Genomic DNA, 23,988 nt, shown 5'->3' with positions numbered 1-23,988 from the left:
ATAAAATCAGATATTTATTTTTCAAAAATAAAATGTCTGGATTATTTACTTAACACAGTACAGGAAAGATGTTTCATTAATATAAATTATTCTTTATTTCTCAGTAAAGCAGTTTACATCCTTTTGTCAAGCACAAATACTTTTTTTAGCTTACAAGCAACTTTAATCATGTTGTGTTTTGAAATATTTAAAAATCACTGAACACTGGTATGCTTTCTGTCCACCATAAAATCACCTTGTCATATAACACAAATATTTCACCAGAAAGTCCAAAGCAAACAAACATTCTTTTATATTTAAAGTTTCTGAAATATTACATTACATTGTTCACTTTGCATTTCAGATCCCTCCACATTTATATTATTATTACACTTTAATCCACTGTAACTTTGAGCAGCGCAGCAGTTACAGCATATGTCCTCAATCACAGTTCTTTTTTAAAAAAGCAAGTATATCATCAGTACTACCCTAATATTAAGAGAAACTACATTAATACCAGTAATTCTGCATAGATTTACTGGTTTGTTGTTCAAACTCATTTGTACAAAGTAACACAGGGAATGGTTTGAAAGACACACACTGTGTTTGGTACCTTCACTAAACTAAACGACCAACAGATACATTTCATAGAAGCAATGTTCATTGCAAATGTACTGGAACTTTCATCCATTTGTGGGAGCTGCTTCTTCAGCTCCTGGTGCTGCTTCTCCTCCTTCATTTTCATTCATCATCTGACTGTACTTGCTCTTGAAAAATCCAGCCTGAGAGAAACACAGGAAAGAAAGAGCAAGATAAGTGAGTGAAGACTTTAGATAAACATTTAAAAGTGACTTATTATGCTTCCTTGAACATGGTGGGCGATGCAGACTATTTTTTTATTACATCCTTTGCACAAAACCAAAGATTTTAGTCTGCTCAGTTCTGCCTTTTTTGACCTCCTTTCAAAATTAGCTGTTTTAAGGTCTCCTGTCACTTTAGATCTAAATAAGTGGCATCTGGCCACGTCAAACCACTCAGGACACTTAGTTGCAAACGTATATCTTTGAAAAGCAGAAGTGGGGCCTCCTGCACAATCAACAAAAATGAAGCAAGTGGTTTCTGGATGGTAAGTCAACAACAAAACTTTTGTCTTTTCCAGCAGCCATTGTACAGCACATACAGGGATACAGCCAGCTGACCAAATGGGCTGAGCTCTGCTGTGCTTGCTAGGTAACACCATAGTATTACTCAGCATCTGCTGTTTTTGAAACGGCTCATTATCCAGACGCTAAAAGGCACTCAGTTATTCCCAGAAAATGTCTGGGTGAAGCACTTGGGCTGTTTTTAGACGCAGTAGAGACAGAAAGGAAAGCATGAAAACATTGAAAATGGGAATTTTGAAAAGAAAAATGAATAAATCTGCTTGTTAGAAATTACTGGGCATGTTGTGTCAATTACTTTCAACTGGGGTTTTTGGGACTTTAAGAAAATCTTAGTTGACTCACCTTATACAGACCAGCAGTAAGTAGAGCCAGAAAGGCCAATCCTCCCAGAGATCCTCCTATAATCTCTTTAGTGAAATCTGGTTTAGGAAACACTTCTACCTCTGCCTCAATCTGAAAATGAGAGGTTTAAAAGTTTCAAATAAAACCATTAAAGGTCTGATTGGTACTAAGACATTGACAGCAGCATTCTATCACCTGGTGAACAGGAGGGCCACTATTAGAGGTTGTAGAGAAGAAGATGTACTGGTTCTCATCGTACTCTAGACTGGCTGTACTGGTCAGGAGGAACTTGGCAGATGAAAGTCCGATCTGAGAGAGAGAAACACACATCAGAGACGAGCTTTTTTATTGTTTATTCTTTACATTTTACACATGGGCGTAGGTTTGGGTAGGGACGGTAGGGACATGTCCCGACCAATATTCACGGGATATGAAAAAGTCCCGACCAATTTTTGCCATATTGGCTCAAAGAACGTGGATCTACGATCTTTGATTAGCAGCAACAGGCGGTGCGCGGAACGGAAGCTTCTTAGTTTGACATTTATTATGAGCCTCCGAGACCGTGTCGGAACGGTGCTGTGGGGGGAGGGGGAGTCAGTTGAATCGTCGGACGTTCTTTGATTAGCTGCAAAAGGCGGCGGCTAGCTGGGCACACGCGTCTCCTTCTGAGTCTCCGAGACCATGTCGCCACCAAAAAAGAAAAGGACAGACATTAGAAGTTATTTCGCTACGTCGGCTGTAAGTACAGTGAGTGGACCCATAAGTTAGATATCTATCACGCAACGCATTTGTTGTAAAGTCCGGTGTTTAGTAAGGTCAGCACTGAATGTGAGGTAGAATAGGTCTGTTAATTATGTAATATTTTTTTCACATAGGATGCTCAAACAGCAGAGCAAGGGGCAGAGCAGAACGATGGAGAGGTGGCTGGAGCTTCAGGGCTCCAGGTGAGGTGTTAGTTCTCAGATATGAAATATACTGTGAAATTATCTCAGTAAATATGGCATTTGAAGTGTTAGTCTTAAATTAAGTTAAGCTAGTGTGAATACAAACCAGGTTACGCTTTGTTTGCTCTATAGGAGGCAGTCAGTGTGAGTGCCAGTGACCAGGGAGTATCCAGAGGATTTCTTTTGATCTTACTTGTAACGTTTGCTGAATTTGGTAAAGGAAAAAGTAAAGTGTTCTTGAACTGATCTGCTGAGTATGACTGTATCTGGTTGTATACACAAGATGTATGATATGGTTATGGTTGGGGGCAGGGGGTTATTAAGCCAATGTGGTTTCCCCCCTCTTCTCAAAAATGTTCGGTGCTCTTGGGCATTTCACTGTGCTGCCGGGGGGGTGTCAAGGTCCCCACCAAAACTTAGACCGAACCTACGCCCTTGATTTTACAGCCTAGTCAGTGCATCTATATGAACTTCACATCAATTACCTGTTCTATCCATCCTGAGCTGATGTTTGCAGAGATGGTGTACGTTGTGTCCTCATTCCTTTCCATGAACTCGGAGCACCTGAACACTCTGCACTTTGCTACAGTGCAGTCCTGTACCAAAGGTAAAGTTGTATGATACTGATTAAATCTGGGAATTTCAGAAGACTAAATGCAAAAACTGAATCAAAAAGACAGTTTAGCAAAGTATTAATTAGTCCTGTGATGTGAACACAATAAAACCTCTGATTAAATTAAAGTTGAAATGTCACACTGTGTGACAAATATTTGGACATTGTATAACATTATGTAAACTTTTGAGAGCTACTCCTTTATTAATAAACACTGCATAAACACATACATACCAATATTTTCTTTTCTTTTATTGTCTTAACAAGATCAGTGACAGTAGGTTCTTCATCTCTGCTGCTCTGACAGCCTGGAATCTGAAAACAGAGCTCCATCACATCAGTTAAAGTCTTATTTACATTAAATTAGTTCTAGTTTGTAGCATTTTTCACCTGAAAACTGCTTGTGTCCATCCAGATGTCTTTGTCACCAAGTCTTACAGGAACTTTGATCACTACAGTTAAATTTAGTGGTCTGATAGTGTTAAAAACCTAAGAGAAGTGGGAATAAAACACAAAGAACCCAAATTATATAACGACTAATGTTAAATATAGAATATATTTCTGATCTGACTGAGTGAAATCATCTTCTACCTTTATTTTTTGCTCAAGTGGTTTCTGAACAGCATTTTCTCCAAATGTGAAATTGGTGTAGCTGGGGGAGCTGAGCATACATTTCATGCATTCATTTAATAAGATATATTTAAACCATTGTTGATTTTTTTAAATAATAAATTATTTGCTTGAATTAACAAACCTTTCAATTGTGACAAAAACACTGTACTTGACATCAATCTCCTGTTTTTTGTAGACTTCACTAGAAGGGGAGTGACGCTCATTGTCACTATAAGAGAAACATCAAATAAAAAATTAGATAAAACTTCAGTATCAAAGAGCTGCACCTTAAACTCTTGTGTTGTACCTGGAGGCGTTCACAGTCACTTCGATCTTTCTACCAAGATCACTGTTGGTGTTGAAACCATAGGAGACGATGAAGGTTGCCTAAAAAGGAAATGAAAGAGGGGGATCAGAAGACTTCCTCTTCTGGTTAAAAAATGAATAAAGCAGCAGCACAAACTAACCATAGAGTTGCTTTTGAATATTGGTTTGTTGATGCTACAGACTGTCTTTCCTCTTGTTACGCCATCCTCACTGTCCACAGAGTTGCACTCAATTCTTCCCTGCAGTAAAACAGATCATCAGCTTGTTGCAGCAGCTTCACCAACATAGATTAATATTAGTGCCTTACTTCCAGAGGTGTAACCTTCCTGTAGGAGAGCCCAACAGGGTATGTGAGAGTAATGCGACTGTTGTACGAGTTTTCTTCTCTGTTCTCCACAAAGACGTTCGCACTCAAAAGTTCATCTATGCCGACTTTAACCACTGAGGTTCTGAAAAAACATGATAAATGACAGGTGCATAAAGACTGTGATATAACTTACTATCCAGTCTACGTTTTGGTCAGACAATGTTGAACATTTAATATTATTTAAAATGGGAAAACATCCTACAGGAAAATGTGTTTTTTGTTTTCAAGAAGAGGCAGTAAAACATGTCTTATAGTTCTTCCCAATTTTTTATCAACTGAGAGAAAGGAACTAGAATGTAGATTACAGGAAAACCAATTGCAGTTGAATATACAAGATCTTTTGGATAAACTTTTCCCTTTTGAATCTTATTGGTTTTGTTTAGGGCACCTTAGGAAGTAAAATTAATAGAGAATGTGGTTATTTTGTTTTGATTCTTTTTGCTGCTTTCTTTTGTTTTGTTTTTCCTTTATTATTTACTTTTAGTTTTAAAAATTGCACATAGATCTACACTCCATTCCAGTAGATGGCGGTAATCCACATCTAAAATTTGAATTGCCAGCTGTCATAAAAAGGAATAACAGTAAGAAGAAAAATACATAGTAGTTCTGTTAATAACCACTAGGGGGCACAGCAGAATAAGACAAAAATATGTAAAACGGAGAAGAATTTGTGCTGGACAATAATGGCCGACGTGTTTTGCTCTCTTGTAAAGAACCCAAACCATAAATAAATGCGAACTACTCAGTTGCTAGACTTCTTGACATGGTGTCAGAAGTCAGTGAAGGGGAAGATTTAAGCATCAAAATGGCGCCGTGTCATCCGCCGGAGCCGTTAGACTTTACCCAGCCGTCATCGTGGCCTGCCTGGAAGAAGCACTTCTTTTCCCGGGATCATATCGCTACAAAGCTTGACCAGGAAGATGGTGAAGTACAAGTAAATACACTTTTTTATGTGATGGGCAAAGAGGCAGAGCTAATATTTAGCACCTTTACGTTAACAGCAGATGATAAATAGGACTATTATGAAACGATTTATCCCTAAAAGAAACACAATGAGAATCCATGCTTTCACAGACTCACCGAGGGACAGGGGAAGAGTGAATAGTCGGTTTCAGTTAGCCTGTCGCAATATGCAAGTAATCTCATGATAAAATGAGATCAATAATTTCCATTGTGATGATTAATATTTTAGGGGCAATTTTGATGGCAGATACTTCAGAGTTAATTCTTAATTTAATGCCGTGTTTAACAGTTTGTTCTAAAAATAAACAGGGAAAAAAAATTGTTTACCCACTGAAAAGTAGGAGTTCACATTGTTCTATGCTTCTGATGTGTTGTGGGAGTTGCATTATAATGATGTTTTACTGTGAAATAGGGTTTAGGCACTGAAGAAGTGAAAGGGGTGAGATGCTAGTAGTTTTACTCATAGTTCTGTTTCCAGCCACTAGGGGGCAGAGCAGAATTAGATGGGGAAGCTGCTGAGCTGGAGAATGTGTTGTGTTGTATTTATCTGTTAAGAAACTCACAAATAAATGTTCTTGGGTTGTAACCCATGAGTGACTCGACTTCCTGACAAAGATGAAGCCAAGTGCAAAGAGGCCTTCACAACCAGACTTACAGTCAGCACAGAGGCTAAGGCTGCAAAACCATAATAGCTTCTTCTCTGATCTTAATATTGTAGAGAATTACTGAATCTTACAATAAAGTAAATCCTCAGTACTTTGCAAAATGTGGCTATAGTTGCCTTTATATATGATGGTAGATGTGACTTTTTGCTACTTGCCGTCAGATCATTTGGGCATGTGCCAACAGAAATATTTCTGGGATATAAAACAGAAGAAGCACAGTCTGAGATTTCCTGTAAATCTTGCTTTTGCCAAACAAATACAAACGTGTAAGTTTTGCAGACATAATGTGTATAGTTCACTAGACATATCAAGGCTTTACTTCCAGAAACAAATCTCTTACTCTGTGAAGTTAAAATCCACCTTCAGATTATCTTCACACACTTCATCAGCTCCACAGCTGATCTCAAACCCAATCTGTGGATGACAGTAAACTATTAAACAGATCTACTCACATTTAGGTCAATCCTATGTTTTTCAAATTACTTTGTGACGTAATGTTTTGTATGAAACGGTCATATTGGTAACCATGAAAGGAACTCATCAAATGTAATGGAAAGGTTAAAGCTCAGTAAAGATCTTTCTGTTCAGATTCAGGATGTACAGGATTTACTCACAAGATGAAATGTTGTGGTTTTAACCTGTGGAGAAAGGCTTGGTCTGGGGTTTGAGCCAGAAGGCAAACCATCAAACGTGAATCTGAGCTCATTATTGAGTGGATTGAGAGCATCTTCTGGACAAGACTGGAAGACATTGAGATAGAAATATGATGAATTAATAAACTGTTGAATATTATATAGTTGTATAAGATTACTGTAACGGTTCCATTAGGACTTACCTCAATTCTGAAGTCCACATCTGTGCATTCTTTTGTATTTAAATTAAGATTAAGTGATCCACTCTTGTGCCTCACATCCTTGCTGATCTCAGCTCGGTTGTTTGGTATCTTACGATTTGCGTCCAAAGTTAAAGTGAAATTAACCTGTGCTCGAGCTGCAAGATGTGTTTTGTTTGATAAAAGTTCTTAAATAAAATAATAGACAAATAGAAAAACTAAAGTAAGAAATGTACCTTCATTCACATTGGACAGTTTGCTCATAGTAAAGCAGACAGTAGCCTTGCTTGGCAGTGGTTTTGAACAGTCTGGGTTTTGAGTTGGGATCAGATTTGGGTTGAACGACACAGTGGCAGTCACTGTTACAACTGGTCTGGATCTAGAAACAGAAAAGGCCATGTTGTTTGTTTTGAGATTGTGAAGCAAGTAAAAACTTCATTCAGTAACATTCAGAGTTTTTATCCTGTAAACATATTTAGGTTGCAAATGAAGAAGAATTTGTTGAATTACAGAAGATGTGTGTTAATAAATAACAACAATGGAGACTTACCTGAGTAGGACAACTTTTCCCTTTGAACCCACTGCTAAGTCAGGAAGTCCATCACCACTCTGATCGTAGGAGGACTGACTGATGGAGATGCCAAATGACTTCAGGCCTGATTGGACTGCAGATGCAGCAATTCTCTGTAATGAGAAAAATCTTTGTTTATCAAGTTCATCCATTCATTCTTTATACCAGCTTGTCTGTGCAGAGTCAAAGGGTGGCTGGGGGTAAAGGTCACCAGCAGACCCCCCATTAGGAGTGGGCTGGTGCATTATGACTTAACCTAATGCAACCATTAGGTAAGACATAATGGACACAATTCTTAGTGCAATTGAGAGTAACCAATAAACCTAACAATCATGATTTTGGACTATCGGAGGAAGCCAGAGTACCTGGAGAGAACTTACAGAATAATATGAAGAACAAGTAAACTCTATTCAATAATGACCCTACCAACTGTGAAGGTTCAACTCATGTTGAAAAACAAAACATTTAATGTTTTGTGTTTGTGTTTTGCTCACCTGTGAGTAAGTAGGATTTATTTTTCTTCCTCCTTCTCCTTGGAATATGTAGATGCTGCCTTGGCCATCATTCTCCAAAGGAGCTCCAACGGCCAAATCATTGAATTTATCTGCATTTATATCAGGCAGAACAGCAAGAGACGACCCAAACCTCCCTCTGACAGACACATCACCTCTTAGTGTGGTTATTTGTGATGGTTTATCAAAATAACAAACCACACTCTGGAAAAATGAGAGGATGAGAAAAACTTTATTCATGCCTAAACTTAACAGGAGGTTAAATAAATCAACATAAATGACTCGGCATTTACCAAACGATTTAATTCACAGACATAAACTCGTCCTTCTCTATCAACGTCTTTGTACATCGGAGAGGATATGAGGATTAGATCAGTCACACCATCAGAATCCACATCCATGGCACAAACCTCAGCCCCAAAATATTCACCAGTCTGAAAAAACAAGAAGAAATGGTCATCAGAAAGAAACCTTCATTTTTTACACAGTTGGTCTTATAATCTGATCACAATAATAGAGCAATAGTTGTCAGTAACAAGACCGTTGTTAATTAATGGGCCAGAAGTCACATGAAACTCTGACCCTACCCTCTGTTTAATTCTCTTTAAGTCATTATTACCAACAATGTCAACATGTGCGTTGTTTAGTTTAAGTACAAAGAAAATGTATCTGAGCCTCTGAATTTGGAAAAATAATTTCTAAAACATTGATCAATTTTGTATTTAGCAGATAGAAATAGCTTTGGTTTTCATAGCTGATCTACAACAAAAATAGTTTGTTTTCATTTAATGCCAGAAAGAGGAAAAATAGTTGTGTCTTTTCATTGAATAGATGTAAATTTAAACTGTACCTACCTGTCGTTCAAAGGGTCTGATTTCATCTCTCGGTCGTTCATTGAAAGCTGTCATAACAAATCCTTTGTGTTGATTTCTTGGAGCACCAAGAATTGTCAGTGGACCATAATTTGTTTTAGCAACAGCCATGGAATAACCTGGAGTTCAATGGTTAAATAGTCAGAGACAGTCTTTTTAAACTTTTAAATGTTTTGGACAGTTAAGATGCTAAACAGACTGAAATACCTAAAAGTATCTTTCTAATAGACTAACATAGCAGCTCTGTGGGTCAGTGAATTATTTGGTCAAACCAAACTGAAATTGTGCCGATAAAAATCCCTAAAAATCAGATTTCTGTCCTGTTCTTACCAAGGTAACTGTCAGGCTCAATGAACAATGGCTCAAACATGACGTTGTTTAAAACATTACTAAGCAAGTATTTCTTGTAGCCTCCTCTCCACTGGTTAGCACCAACCATAGTCATCTGAATATACTGCAATGCAAGAACAGAGAGATCATTTTATTTCAAATATGGGTTGCTTTTAATGCCGTAATACTCTGAAATATTTACTTTGTGATTATTTACCCCAGACACATAAGCTGCTCTGAAGCCTTCTTGAGACATTTCCTGTTTCAGCGTCTCTCCACCACTTTGTGATCCTGTAAATTCAAAACAAATTAAATATTATTTTACAGAGTTCTTTAGAGTTCCTGTACACCATAGAACCAACAATAACTTAAATAAACTCACTACTTAGTAGTTTAATATAATTGTGCTTATATTTGTAAGTAGCCACTGTTAGCTATGAAACAAAATGTGTTCATGTTGCTGAAAAATGGAACAAGTGTTTCAGATGTTAAATTATACATTTATACCTTCAATGGAAAAAATTTTGGCCTGCAAGTTGTCCCGTATTTTGTCAAGAGCATCAAAGCTTCCCACTTGAAACACATAATTGTCAGCAGGTTGAGATGCAATCGTTCTGAGCTCTTGTTTTGCATTATAAGATGTGAATGCGTTCCCCACCTGGAGGTGTAAATACAATGTCAGTGAAACATTATGATGCAGTCGTTCTTTTCAAAGCAGTCGTTGTAATTTACATTTTCTCCTAAAGTTTTTGAGTCAAGATTAGTCATAAAAACTAGCACTGAGTCATTAACTCTGCTTTTAAATACAGTACAAGAAATTGTTTTAGGAATAAAATAAAAGTTTAGCATTTATGTGAAATTTTATATGAAGATCTTGAGGAGGAAATAAGAGATTCTGTGTTTTTATGCTTTTATATATTTGACAGTTTTGGTTTACAAATGAAAATATAACAATGCAGTTACAATGAAAGCTAATAACGCTTTTTGCAGTATGAAAATGTAATGTGTTGTACTCTAACAGACAATAAGCACATATGTTTACATGTAATTGTAAAAAAAAAATCATAGATGCTACTTACCCCAATAGCAAATCGAAGAATGTTTTTTCGATCAGCTGACTGTGTTGCTGCTGGTAAATTTTTGCGATCCTGAGACTCTCCATCTGTAATCACTATTAAAATTCTTTTCACATTTGACCTGGAACCCCTTTGTGGTGAGAAGACATCATTCCTGTTAAAAAATATATTATTATTATTATTGTTCCTCCAACACTGCCTCTGTTTTCTCTCTTAAGAAATGTGGTGTGAACAAGCTGTGTTGGTTTGTTTCCATCCTAAATGCTGTAGCCTTTATTTAACCAATGTTGTGGTTTTCAGAAATACTAAAATGTTATTTAGGATTTAAAAATAATAAAAAAAACACAAACCACAGTATTTAACAAGTAGCAGTAATAGTCGTAAGGACACTCAATATATTATTATTATATATTCATTTAAGTCTCACCACTCTAGAGGCTACATATGTATAAAGTCTGACCAACTTGGTCAGAAAATACTTTATATAGCTCTTCTTAGCACATAGGGGCTGCAAATATCTGACTAAAAACATTTTATTTATTTTAACCCACTGTCATCCATTAAGTGTGCAGATATAATCTTATTTTAAATCTACTTTTTTCATATTTTATTAAGTAGTTTCATCTGATTTGCTTTTTTTTTTATCATTTGTGCAACTATGAAGTAGACAAAAGTAAATATTTTTAGTTTCCTTACAATATCTTAAAGACAAGGGTAGTAGTGTAGCTCTTTTTATCTGTACAAACTGAGTAAAAAAATAATAAACAATAATCTAACTTCAAAAGAATTGTACTGTCCTTTGGACATCAAAGTCAATCTAGAATCTTCTTCAAGTTACATTGATAATTATTTTTCCTACTAGTTAAAAACTACATTACCTACTGAAACAACATGTCTCTAAATAGAAAAAGTGACTTTCTAAGCTATTCATGATCAAATTTAATTTTGTTTCTTTAACCTTTATAGTAATATTAAAATAACACATCAGAAATACTTACACAACATTTTGGATGGCTCCAGCTGTATATGTTCCTCCTCTTTTTTGACCGATGTTGTTAATTTGAGATTCCCAGTTGAAAGTACTAAAAGTATTAAAGTAGTAATGTGTTGTTGGAGAATAAGAAAACTGGGTGATGGCAAACTGCAAAAATGAAAAAATGGATATGAAGTTAAAAATCAACTACAGCAAATTAAAAGCAGCAACGACCTTAAAGGAGATGTACACTTAGAAAAACATCAACAATGTTTTTGATGAAGTTACAGGTCTCACCTGTGTATCTCTTCCCAGGAGTGATCTGATCATATTTTTCACAAATTCTTTCATTCTGCTGAAATCTTCATCAGCCACACTGCCTGAGCCATCCAGCAGAAATGCAATGTCTGCTTGGGTTCGACACTCTGTGAAAAGAAATCAGAGATCTAGATCAGTTTCCTGACCGTTATTCAAGTGTGCTGATGAGAAAGTTAACCTCCAGTTTACAGAGGCAGTGACATAATTATTATGAAACAAGCTCACTGTACCTACCTTCATTCGCAGACGGGTAAGACTTTACAAACGAATTAGATCGATCGATCTCATAGCACAAACCGTTGTACATGGTGATAGTTTTGCAGTCTCTGGGAATGGTTGGACCACAGACCTGGAAAAGGTGTGAATAATATACCTTTATATTTTCATTCATTATTTATTCATTATTTTCTGCAGCTCATCCTCTCACCATTGTGTTTCGTGTTGACGGATCATTTGCCATCGCCAAACCAAGAGACATGTTGACAGCAGCTATTTGCTCTGTAAAAACAATCACTTGTTGTGATGATTTGACAAAATTATCACTCATTAAGAATTGTTCCCATAAATTACAGTAATTATTTGCAGAATTTCATTTTGTTTTAATCTAAATGTCTCCCAACTGAAGCTGTTATAACACCAGGTTGGTGAAATGTTGCTCCATAAACCTTAAACTGAAAAAAGGAAACTGTTAGAGGGAAATGTCTGCTATTTTTTTAATCAAATGGCAACAAGATGTAAAAATGAGAAGTGAAGGCTGACCTTGGATAAGAAAGATTATTTCACCCTTACAGATTTTTTTCGTTTTTGGGGGCAACGACATAGTACCTGTCACAGCTTTCTATGTTCCAAAAACCAAAATTCCAACAAAGGCCGTGGGTGGTAACAGGTGGTTTGATTTGCACGCACTTCTGACTTGATTTGTTTTGAAAAAATATATTCTTTATTTCTTGTAAAATAATAGCGACAAAATAATTACTAAAAATGTCTTACAACTTAGCCGAAAACGAAAGTAAACTTAATTTGATGTTTCAAGTACATAAAAAATGGTCAAAAAATAATTTACAAAACCTCCCGTCAACACACCAAACATCTGCCAAACAATAGACCTCCACCAAGCACCCGGTGTGTTTTAATTACTCAAATTAATGGGAGGTTCTAACCAATTACCAACATAGTCTAATCAATTCAAATATACAAATTAATTACAGATTTTGGTTCTAAACTGAATTAAATAAATTCTAACGTCCCAAAATAGAAAACTAAATGAGTAGAAATTACAATTCACAAAATTTGCATAAATGGCCACAACATAGTACCTGTGTAAGTAGAGGAGCGATCTACTTAAAATCTAAGAACTGAATGTTCACTGGATGTTATATTACCTTTGTCTGATATTAAAACTTCAGCTGAAACATATAAGTTTGATGGAGGAAATACTTGTTTACAGGACAGCATGTTTGACATTGTTCAGTATTTAGTGTAAAATCTTTTCTTTAAGCTCCTGGTGCAACCAACCTCTGGTCATGATATGAACTTATAAAATTTGTACTTTTAAATCTCTTTATTGTGAAATTTGTGCGTTCATAATATTGGTAGTAAAATGATTCCTACCTAAAGCAACAAGATTGCTGCAACTGCCTCCTGTGTTGCACCGATATATCCGTCCCCTTTTATTCCTTTGGTACTGTAGTAGTGGGGCGCTGACAAGCAGACTGAGAGAAACACAGACAAACATTGGTTACAACATTTTACAAAAGTTTTTAAAAATTGAATCGAGATGACTCACTCTGATTGTCTTTGCACCACCTGGTAGCCAAAACTTTCATCATTTTCTGTCAGGGTTTTCCAAGCCCCAGAATCAACGTTAAAGCCGACTGCAGCTTTTAGCACTGAGGAAAAAAAGAACAAATCCACAGAATCTCTTTAATTCAATTTAATGACTGAGTACAGTGATATTTTGGTGAAGAATGCAGGAGAGAACAGACATGTTCTGCAATGTCAGTGTTTAACCACTAGAGAGCACTAAAGACCAAACCTTTCAAATGTCACAGGAAACAGGAACAATAAAGTTAACAGTGTAAGTTGAATATTGCAGTCAGGTTTTAATAGTTAAGTTGTATCATGCCACTGGCTTGTTATTTTTTTACTGTAAAAACTGAAATAGATTTTGCTCCCATAAATGTCTTGGATTTTTCCTGTATCACAGATTCTATTTATTGGATTTTCTTTCTCCACAATCAATTTAGCTTCATATATTTAAAATTAGTAATGTCACCTTTGATTAGATTTACATCCTTTTAGAACATAATTGGACCAACATCCTGCCAAGCAAAACAAAACTCTGCAGTGAGCAGGGCGAAGTCACTGAGAGTGAGAGCTGAGCAGCAAATGGGAGAAAAAAATCGAGGAGCTGGCTCTCACTTAATGGGATTTTGCTCTTCCAATTCACTGCAAAGTGTGTCACCTGGTGACTCTGAACCCACCCAAGCACTGAACAGATAGTTGGAACAGATAAATGCCTGGATGTGCCATAACTTTCTCCAGCTGAATAAAAACAAAAGGGAAGTTATTATCTTTGGACCCCATGAGGAACAATCTAGAGTCAGCACAAAGCTTCAGTTATTACAACTAGAAATTAGTGATCAGACCTGAAATTTGGATGTGGTGATAGAGTCAGATCTGAACGTTCAGATTCTTATAAAAACGGTTGCAAACTCGGCCTTCTATCACCTGAAGAACATGTCTAGACTTAAAGGGTCAATGTCTCAGCAAGATCTAGAGAAACTCAGCCATATGCTTATTCATTGATTATTGCAACAGTGTCTTCACAGGTCTGCCTGAAAAAAACAATCCCCCAGCTGCAGCTGATCCATTGCGCTGCTGCTCATGTTCTGACTAAAACCAGGAAGTTGGAGCACATCGCCCCAGTTTTAAAGTCCTTACACCGGCTCTCTGTAGTTCAGAGGATAGACTTTAAAATACTGATGTTAAATCACTGAACAGTTTAGCACCACAGTACATTTAAGATCTACTGTTGTCATAGCAACCTTCCAGACCTCTCAGGTCTTCCGGTTCTGGTTCTGCTGTGCATCTAGAACCGGAACAAAACATGGAGAAGCAGCATTCAGCTTCTATTCACCACAAATCTGTAACAAACTTCTGGAAAACAGCAAAACACCTGAAACACTGAATGCTTTGTATCTAAACTAAAAGCCCACCTGTTGAGAGTTGCCTTTCATTTGTTGTTAGTGAAACATTGATCAACATATCTGATGTTTTTCCTTCATGATTTTGATGACATTTGACAAAATGTAATGTCTATTGTTCGTAGGGAGACACCGATTGCCGTTTTCTGGCCAATCGCTGATTATTTGCTCTATAAAAAGCCTGACCTGCTGATTCAGATTTTTGCCGATTCCTTTTTTTGTCTGGAACGTTGCTAAATATCGCCATAAAGTCGCTGAGTTGGCAACAGGGGGCTGATGGTTGTTAACTGGAAACAAGCACACATGACCTGGTGGGCCAGTCTAGAAGAGGACAGTGGTTGACCTTTAGACCTCTGATGAGGTAGATAAGTTCGGTGGGTCAGATCGGCTTCACATTTAAGTATGAATTGATCACGATCTCACAAAATTAATGAAAATTAAGGAACCCCTAATTACTTGTTTCATGATCGATGACTGTGTGATGTAAAGCACTTCTAACTGGCTTGGTGCTGAAATGTGCAAACAAACTTGACTTGAGCTGTTGGAACCGATTTCTATACTTCAGACGAAGTGTTGGAAAGCGTGTGGTCTGGTCATTTCTGTTCTGTGTTTTCTTTACTTCCTGTTCTTGTACCATTTCTAAATTTCCCAGTCTGCTGCTGGTTTTGATTCTCTTACATCTAGTTGTGTTGTAATCGGGCATTGCTTATTAGTTACCGGTCTCTGTTTTGCTGTTCATTCTCTGACAGCTCTCTCATTTGCTCCTTGGTTGATTCTTGTTCCACTCATCAGTTCATCTCAGAATATTTTGATTCTTGAGTCACCTCTGGATCATCTGCTTTGTCACCCGCCCTGCCCTGTGTAACTCATCGTCTTCCTCTTTCTGGTTTGTAATAAATTTAACTAGTTTCATTGTCTTATTTTTTATTTTTGTCTTACTGAACACATATATTTTCACTTCCCTTCTGCCTCCCTTTTTCCTGTATTGGGGTATTACTCAACATCTGCCACGAAGATTGTGACAGTAAGATGTTTTTAATTACTTTTACAGAAAACCTGCATTTAAAAGCTTTCGTCCAAGAGACGCAACTAAAAGTTCATCTTTTCTCTGTTTGCTTTTGCCACCAGCTCATTCAGGCAATCTTAACATTTTCACCTGATTTCACTTTTAATATTTCCTTTATTTAACCAGGTTCACATCCAACACAGATAAAAGTTTCATTTTCAAGAGGAACCTGTGTAACCATCGAAATGCTTACACAGAACAGAGATACATAAAACAGTTTGACCATTAAAGATAATTAATTTAAGAGTGTTGACTCTTGTTAATAGATTCACGTTGCTTATTCTTAAGAAAAGTTCAAAATAATTCCAAAGAAATAAAGTCCGACATCTTGAAAACTGACGGAACGTTTGGACTAAGCAAAAGAAAATATTTGTCATAATGAAGAAAATTGTAAAGGGAATTTCATAAAGTTATTCACACATTCACAGACTTATGAGCGGGGGTTTGAACTGGCAACCCACAGGTTACAAGACAAAGTCCTACCACAGTCGCAACATAATAAACTTTACTTTTGTTACATTTTATTATTGGATGATATACAAAAACTATTTTAAACGTTCTTATGTCTTGCACTTCTAGGTTATTTGTGATTTTTGTTTTGAGGCGTCTAAGAAATAATAGGTAAAACAGAAACGTATTTTATTGTCTGCAGCTTCCATCAAGTAATCGCTCTGACAGTTTTGACATTGGCAGATTATTTAAAACATCTGCATGAAATCAGAAGACACAAACTATCCTTACCTGAACAGAAAAGTGCCACAGTAATTATCCAGTCCATTGTGTTTCTGGCATTGAGATCAAACTAAAAGTGTGATTTCCTCTCTGGTCAACCAATTTAAACTGAGAGGCAGTGCATTACTTTTCATGATGTAGGAGGAGTTACAACAGGGTCACTTTCAACTTAGAAGAGAAATATTTTCATTTACCCTTTTTCTCTTCTGACCTTTAAAATTGTAATGTGAAATCTAGCAGCTTTAGTTGGTTCAGGGTAAAACAATGGGTGGAGGTAACAGAATTGGTGTTTGGTCATCTGTGTTTGGGTTGTTTTAACTCGAAATCCTGAAATAATCAGGCCATGTCCTAATAAGGTGTTGTTCTGCCATATTCCTGGTTGGGTTTGATCATTTTGCTTAATGTGGAAATAAAAAAATGAAGTCACATCCTTAAAAGAAACCTTCTGTGGGTGTTGGTTGCTGCCTGCCCACATAGATCAGCAGCAGTTCTCTTCCTGAAGTAACACAATCTTTCTATTGTACTTTTTATGAACTACTGATACTGCTTAGTTTACATCAATACACTGCAAAAACACAAAATCTTACCAAGTGTTAGGGTCTATTTAGCACAAATATCTTAGCACACTTTAAAGCAAGATGTAGGGACTTGTTTGGAGTAGATAATTCCTTAATATTGATCAAAAGTACTAGTTCTAAGAGCAGATTATTTCACTTGTAAGATGGGAAAAATGCTTTGTTATTGGTGGAACTAGTATTTTTTTAAGCAATACTAAGAAATTATTTACTTAAAACAAGCTTCTTTATTTAGCTTTATTTAGCTTTGACTTATTTCAAGTGTATTTAGATATTTGCACTAGAAACTAAAGCAAAAAATCCTAAGATTTTGTGTTTTAGTATATATCTGCTATTCACTAATACGTTTGCATCAAATATCTGGTGCTTTGGTCTGTTTTAATCATAAAATATAGAGGTAGTAATCAACACACTGCTGTGCATGCAGCTTTCTGAGGTAATGTGTTTGTGTGAGTATGGAGTGTGGTGGGGATCCATGCAGAAAGTTTTACGCAACACTTTAGGTGAATTTGGCAAATAACAGAAAAGTTTGTATAAAATAAGCAGAAGTAAACATTGATGGTTCCCTATGCAAAAATCGCCATCTCTGGCAAAAAAGAAAAAAAAAAAACACAAACAAAACAACAAGAAAACAATCATACCATCTTGGAAGTCTTTTCCGGTGTTTTATTGTTATAAACTAAACAAAAAAGAAGCTAATTACTTAAAAATGGAACAGAAAATACAAATAAAAATCTGAAATGCATGACATGCATTTGTATCTAGCCTCTTTACTCTGATATCTTTATAAAACAAACATCCAACGCATAGAAAGCAGAACATGTTGGTGTGACAGAACAACGCAGTCTTCTTACCATTGTGAAATCCTCTCAGTTGTGGTTTGGTTACACTTTAAAGTCAGCAGAAATTAAATGGATTAAAACAGTTTTAATCAGGCAATTCTTAGCAAAAATGAATGAATCGAAAGCCGTATTTGGGGGAGGAGGAGAGTCTCTGAAAACCTTTCCTTACAGTACCATGAAGAAACAATGACACTAAGAACATGTCTGTATACCGCCTGCGAATTATTAAATGCCCCAAATACACCACTTCTATAAATGATTTTTTTTTTCATGTAACACTTAATATATCTTAATAAGCATTACCATATCTTTCGGACTATAAGCCGCTACTTTCCCCCTACGCTTTGAACCATGCGGCTTTTCTGCGGATTTTTCTTCAACCACCAGGGGGCTCTTTAGCAGGACGTGAATCATTGCAAGTCAAAACTGGAAATCAAAGAAGAAGGCGCTAATTTTCATTTAGAACAAGCACATGCTAGCAGCAGGCACAATGGAGAAATGTTTTCAAACGCATATGATGCAGGATCTAAGTTGAAGGCTATTGATCTGGCAGTACAGATCGAGAGCCGGTGTACTAAGCTCGGGGCGAACGAATCCATGGTTTTGCGGTGGCGTCCTTAATAGCAGATCTATTTTCTTGTGGAAAACCGAGAGCAGCATAGATATCAGCGACTTATATATGTAAGTTTCCAGTATTTTTTTGTTTTTTTTTTAAACTTTGGGGGTGCGGCTTATAGTTAAGTGTGCTCTGTAGTCCGGAAAATACAGTAATATGGACAGTGGAGGCTACAGTCTTTCTAGATTGCAAGCTAGCCATTAGCATGCCAAGTAGCATGATACCGAGGTATTTTTGCTCATTAAGCTTAGTTATCTATCAAATCTTTTAGATATATTAAACAAATAATTCTCGAATACTGAACCACAATTATTTATAGCCACTGTATCTCTGTACTTATATTTTTTATGTTTTATTATCCTTATCATAAACCAGAGTTAAAGTAATCTACATGGGAAAAATGTATCATTTAACCATCTCTCCAGTCTTTTAAGCCTCTTCGCAACAAAAAGTAAAAATAAAACCGAACATTTCTGCTTTTCTTAGACTTCCTCAATACTCTCATCCTGTTTGTGACACACTAGTTCAGTCCCTGTGAGCTGGTTATCATAGATGCATGTCATATGTTGCTTTTTTCTTGTTGAAGCAGAAAAGAAAAAATAAATCACATTCAGCTAAAATAAGCTGACAGATTTTAGCTGAATTATATTTTTATAAAAATGTCAACACTAAGACTGATTTTGCCTAAATAATTGGAGGCTTGCAGGAGGTTCATCTGAGGGTAGATGATATGTTGTCCCGTTTAACTTCTCGGTCGTGTCTCAGACTTTTGTTGACTAATTTAGCCCTCAGCTCAGGAAGTGAACCTCCCCACTTGCTATTGCTCATAGTTGATGAAGCTTACTCACTTTTTTTTCGGTTTCAAGACTCCCACTCCTCACCCAGCTGTGAGCGTGCATGACAAATATAAAACGTCCAACCTTTTCCAGAGCATAACAGTCATTTTTAAGACACTATTGGTAAAGCTTCTGAAACATTACATTGCATTTGTGAATATTTCATGATGTGTTTCAGATCTTTTACATATCGACATTATTAAACCCCTTAAATCCCCAATAACTGTGAGCAGCACAGCAAAGCTCTCTTTTGTGTCTTCAATTGCCATTTTAAAAGAGAGAATGTATCCTCAACACATCCCAAACATCAAGAAAAACTACATTTTTTTTACCAGTTATTCTATACATACCTTTACTGTTTACACAGCAAACATTTTACTACGGTTTGTTGTTCAAACTAGTATGGTTTGGGAAATACACATTGTGTTTGGTACATTCACTAAATTAAAAGGCCATTTCATAGAAACAGTGATCATTACAAAGGTACTGGATGGACATGACAAATAAGAGGCAATTTTATCCCTCTGCTGGTGCTTCTCCTTCAGCTTCTGCATTTTCATTAATCATCTCATTATATTTGCTCTTGAAAAATCCAGCCTGAAAAGAAAAATGGTAAAGAGAAGTGGAATGAAAATTATATGTGGCAAGATAAATGCTGGAAGACATAAGATAAACATTTGAAGGTGATCTACTATGCTTTCTTGAACAAGTTAGGATAATTGTACAAGTTGTGCAAAACATGTTGCACAAAATCATTCTTGCGCTGCATTCAGAGCGAACATGATCTGAGCATCAGGGGCGTCTGGTTTACATTCAAAGTCTGTTACATGCTTTCCGCATCTAGCGCTCTGTGGTTAAAGCGTTTCAAGCGTCAAGTGAGTCCAACGCGACTGACGCTGGAGTTGGAAAATCTGAAATTTTGCTGCTAGACGTCAACCAATCGGCAACTGAAAACAACGGATCGTCCCAATGCACACTACAGCGATTTTAACACGTGTCTACAGCAAAATGTCGAGCATCTGACTTCAAAATGCACATCAGACGTGTTGTTGACACACAAAATGCGTTTGGTCTGAACGCTCATTAGATGAGTGTTCAGTCTGGTTGGTTCTATTTAGAGCTCCTTTCAGAATGAACTGTTTTAGAGCCTTCTTTCACTTTAAATCCTAATAATCTGCTGCTAGCCATGCCCCCCAACTGAATATTTACACTCACACATGAAGATGGCTACAAACTGATGTGCAGTTATACAGTGGTACATCTTTGAAAAGCAGAAGAACCTCCTGCACAACCAACAAGAATGTAGCAAGTGGGTTTTAAATTCTAAGTTAATTGGTCAATAACAAAATGCTTGTCTTTTCCAGCAGCCATTGTACAGTGTGTACAGCAATATAACCAGTTAACCAAACATGCTGAAGATCCACTTGGTAACTGGGCTGGGTATTTTTTTTAAGTACATAAGTTGTTTTTTAGAAGCAGTTGAGATGCAAATGGAAATATAAACATGTTCCAAAAGTTAATTTTGCATCATGTGTCCCCTTTAAAAAAATGCTTGTTAGAAATTACTGGGCATGTTGTGTCAATTATTTTCAACTGGGGATCTTTGGGATTTTAAGAAAATCTTAGTTGACTCACCTTATACAGACCAGCAGTAAGTAGAGCCAGAAAGGCCAATCCTCCCAGAGATCCTCCTATAATCTCTTTAGTGAAATCTGGTTTAGGAAACACTTCTACCTCTGCCTCAATCTGAAAATGAGAGGTTTAAAAGTTTCAAATAAAACCCTTAAAGGTCTGATTGGTACAAAGACATTGACAGCAGCGTTCTATCACCTGGTGAACAGGAGGGCCACTATTAGAGGTTGAAGAGAAGAAGATGTACTGGTTCTCATCGTACTCTAGACTGGCTGTACTGGTCAGGAGGAACTTGGCAGATGAAAGTCCGATCTGAGAGAGAGAAACACATCAGAGATGACGAGCTTTTTTGTCCTGTTTATTCTTTACATTTTACAGCCTAGTCAGTGCATCTATATGAACTTCACATTAATTACCTGTTGTATCCATCCTGAGCTGATGTTTGCAGAGATGGTGTACGTTGTGTCCTTGTTCCTTTCCATGAACTTGGAGCACCTGAACACTCTGCACTTTGCTACAGTGCAGTCCTGTACCAAAGGTAAAGTTGCAATATATTGATTAAATGTGGGAATTTCAGAAGACTGAATGCAAAAACTGAAACAAAAGACACTTTAAGAAAGTACTAGTTCTGTGATGTGAATCCAAAACAACTTCTCAAGAATTTGCTGTTCAACTGTGACAGATACATGTCACATTATTTTAAAACTTTTCTGAAATAGTTTTTAACAAAAATTCTGAGTAATTTTCAAAATCAACGGTGTGTAAACTATTGAACTACATTTTTTCATCATCAAACACTGCATAAAGAAACACTTACTAATATTGTCTTTTCTTTTATCTTATCAACAAGATCAGTGACAGTAGGTTCTTCATCTCTGCTGCTCTGACAGCCTGGAATCTGAAAACAGAGCTCCATCACATCAGTTTAAGTCTTACTTACCTTTCATTGGTTCTACTTGGTAGAATTTTTCACCTGAAAGCTGCTCGTGTCCATCCAGATGTCTTTGTCACCAAGTCTTACAGGAACTTTGATCACTACAGTTAAATTTAGTGGTCTGATCGTGTTAAAAACCTAAGAGAAATGGGAATAAAACACAAAGAACCCAAATTATATAACGACTAATGTTAAATATAGAATATATTTCTGATCTGACTGAGTGAAATCATCTTCTACCTTTATTTTTTGCTCAAGTGGTTTCTGAACAGCATTTTCTCCAAATGTGAAATTGGTGTAGCTGGGGGAGCTGAGCATACATTTCATGCATTCATTTAATAAGATATATTTAAACCATTGTTGATTTTTTTAAATAATAAATTATTTGCTTCAACTAACAAACCTTTCAATTGTGACAAAAACACTGTACTTGACATCAATCTCCTGTTTTTTGTAGACTTCACTAGAAGGGGAGTGACGCTTATTGTCACTATAAGAGAAACATCAAATAAAAAATTAGATAAAACTTCAGCATCAAAGAGCTGCACCTTAAACTCTTGTGTTGTACCTGGAGGCGTTCGCAGTCACTTCGATCTTTCTACCAAGATCACTGTTGGTGTTGAAACCATAGGAGACGATGAAGGTTGCCTAAAAAGGAAATGAAAGAGGGGGATCAGAAGACTTCCTCTTCTGGTTAAAAAATGAATAAAGCAGCAGCACAAACTAACCATAGAGTTGCTTTTGAATATTGGTTTGTTGATGCTACAGACTGTCTTTCCTCTTGTTACGCCATCCTCACTGTCCACAGAGTTGCACTCAATTCTTCCCTGCAGTAAAACAGATCATCAGCTTGTTGCAGCAGCTTCACCAACATAGATTAATATTAGTGCCTTACTTCCAGAGGTGTAACCTTCCTGTAGGAGAGCCCAACAGGGTATGTGAGAGTAATGCGACTGTTGTACGAGTTTTCTCCTCTGTTCTTCACAAAGACGGTCGCACTCAAAAGTTCATCTATGCCGACTTTAACCACTGAGGATCTGAAAAAACATGATAAATGACATGTGCATAAAGACTGTGATATAGCTTACTATCCAGTCTACGTTTTGGTCAGACAATGTTGAACATTTAATATTATTTAAAATGGGAAAACATCCTACAGGAAAATGTGATTTTTGTTTTCAAGAAAAGACAGTAAAACATATCTTTTAGTTCTACCCAATTTTTTTTCAACTGAGAGAAAGGAAGTAGAATGTAGATTACAGGAAAACCAATTGCAGTTGAATATACAAGCCGTGTTGTATAAACTTCCCTGTTTTGAATCTTATTGATTTTTGTTAGGGCACCTTAAAAAGTAAAATTAATAGAGAGAATGTGGTTATTTTGTCCAGGGTGACCCCGCCTCTCGCCTGAAACGTTCACTGGAGATAGACACCAGCACCCCTCCTGACCCTGCCAGGGACAAGGGTGTACAGAAAATGGATGGATGTTATTTATTTATTCTTAGTTTTAAAAATTGCACATAGATCCACACTCCATTCCAGTAGATGCACATCTAAAAGTTGAATTGCCAGCTGCCGTAAAAAGGAATAACAGGAAGACAAATACATTGTAGTTCTGTTCCCAACCACTAGGGGGCACAGTAGAACAAAACAAAAATATGTAAAACGGAGAAGAATTTGTGCTGGACAATAATGGCCGACGTGTTTTGCTCTCTTGTAAAGAACGCAACCCATAAATAAATGCGAATTACTCAGTTGCTCGACTTCTTGACGTGGTGTCAGAAGTCAGTGAAGGGGAAGATTTAAGCATCAAAATGGCGCCGTGTCATCCGCCGGAGCCGTTAGACTTTACCCAGCCGTCATCGTGGCCTTCCTGGAAGAAGCACTTCTTTTCCCGGGATCATATCGCTACAAAGCTTGACCAGGAAGATGGTGAAGTACAAGTAAATACACTTTTTTATGTGATGGGCAAAGAGGCAGAGCTAATATTTAGCACCTTTACGTTAACAGCAGATGATAAATAGGACTATTATGAAGCGATTTATCCCTAAAAGAAGCACAATGATAATTCGTGCTTTCACAGACTCACCC

General features: G+C 36.8%; 2 protein-coding genes across 2 annotated transcripts in view; both read right to left on the bottom strand.

Moving 5' to 3' along the window:
• On the bottom strand, positions 1-16,574 carry LOC148153759 (integrin alpha-M-like). The gene is made up of 30 exons (XM_088000957.1): positions 16,473-16,574; positions 13,246-13,348; positions 13,071-13,171; positions 11,887-11,957; positions 11,694-11,808; positions 11,439-11,566; positions 11,167-11,309; positions 10,172-10,322; positions 9,600-9,750; positions 9,310-9,383; positions 9,093-9,216; positions 8,745-8,881; positions 8,184-8,324; positions 7,873-8,094; positions 7,358-7,491; positions 7,044-7,186; positions 6,811-6,965; positions 6,590-6,715; positions 6,316-6,389; positions 4,288-4,429; positions 4,121-4,219; positions 3,961-4,040; positions 3,796-3,882; positions 3,633-3,702; positions 3,432-3,530; positions 3,276-3,356; positions 2,914-3,024; positions 1,680-1,793; positions 1,485-1,595; positions 1-761 (listed from the first exon to the last, which is right to left on the bottom strand). Exons 1-30 carry the CDS (start codon positions 16,507-16,509, stop codon positions 663-665), a joined length of 3,423 nt encoding a protein of 1,140 aa, XP_087857083.1. The 5' UTR covers positions 16,510-16,574; the 3' UTR covers positions 1-662.
• A 1,109-nt stretch (positions 16,575-17,683) lies between these two features.
• Positions 17,684-23,988, bottom strand: part of LOC106911476 (integrin alpha-M-like) — a 107,744-nt gene continuing 101,439 nt past the window's right edge. Inside the window, exons 20-30 of the mRNA XM_088000959.1 lie at positions 22,794-22,935; positions 22,627-22,725; positions 22,467-22,546; positions 22,302-22,388; positions 22,139-22,208; positions 21,938-22,036; positions 21,782-21,862; positions 21,381-21,491; positions 21,163-21,276; positions 20,968-21,078; positions 17,684-19,929 (exon numbers count right to left, since the gene is read on the bottom strand). Coding sequence (XP_087857085.1) covers positions 19,849-19,929; positions 20,968-21,078; positions 21,163-21,276; positions 21,381-21,491; positions 21,782-21,862; positions 21,938-22,036; positions 22,139-22,208; positions 22,302-22,388; positions 22,467-22,546; positions 22,627-22,725; positions 22,794-22,935 — 1,075 coding nt within the window. The 3' untranslated portion in view covers positions 17,684-19,848. The remainder of the gene's footprint in view (positions 19,930-20,967; positions 21,079-21,162; positions 21,277-21,380; positions 21,492-21,781; positions 21,863-21,937; positions 22,037-22,138; positions 22,209-22,301; positions 22,389-22,466; positions 22,547-22,626; positions 22,726-22,793; positions 22,936-23,988) is intronic.

This window comes from Poecilia mexicana, unplaced genomic scaffold, assembly GCF_051168715.1.
Source record: "Poecilia mexicana isolate PSO_F unplaced genomic scaffold, ASM5116871v1 scaffold_19, whole genome shotgun sequence".
Lineage (NCBI taxonomy): Eukaryota > Metazoa > Chordata > Actinopteri > Cyprinodontiformes > Poeciliidae > Poecilia > Poecilia mexicana.
This window is presented reverse-complemented; position numbering and strand designations above follow the sequence as displayed.

Coding starts and splice junctions, on each gene's coding strand:
- LOC148153759 (XM_088000957.1), bottom strand. CDS start 16,509: ATGGACTGGATAATTACTGTGGCACTTTTCTGTTCAG. Junction 13,172..13,245: donor GTGGTGCAAAGACAATCAGA/GTGAGTCATCTC, acceptor TGTTTCTCTCAG/TCTGCTTGTCAGCGCCCCAC. Junction 11,958..13,070: donor CAGCAATCTTGTTGCTTTAG/GTAGGAATCATT, acceptor TTGTTTTTACAG/AGCAAATAGCTGCTGTCAAC.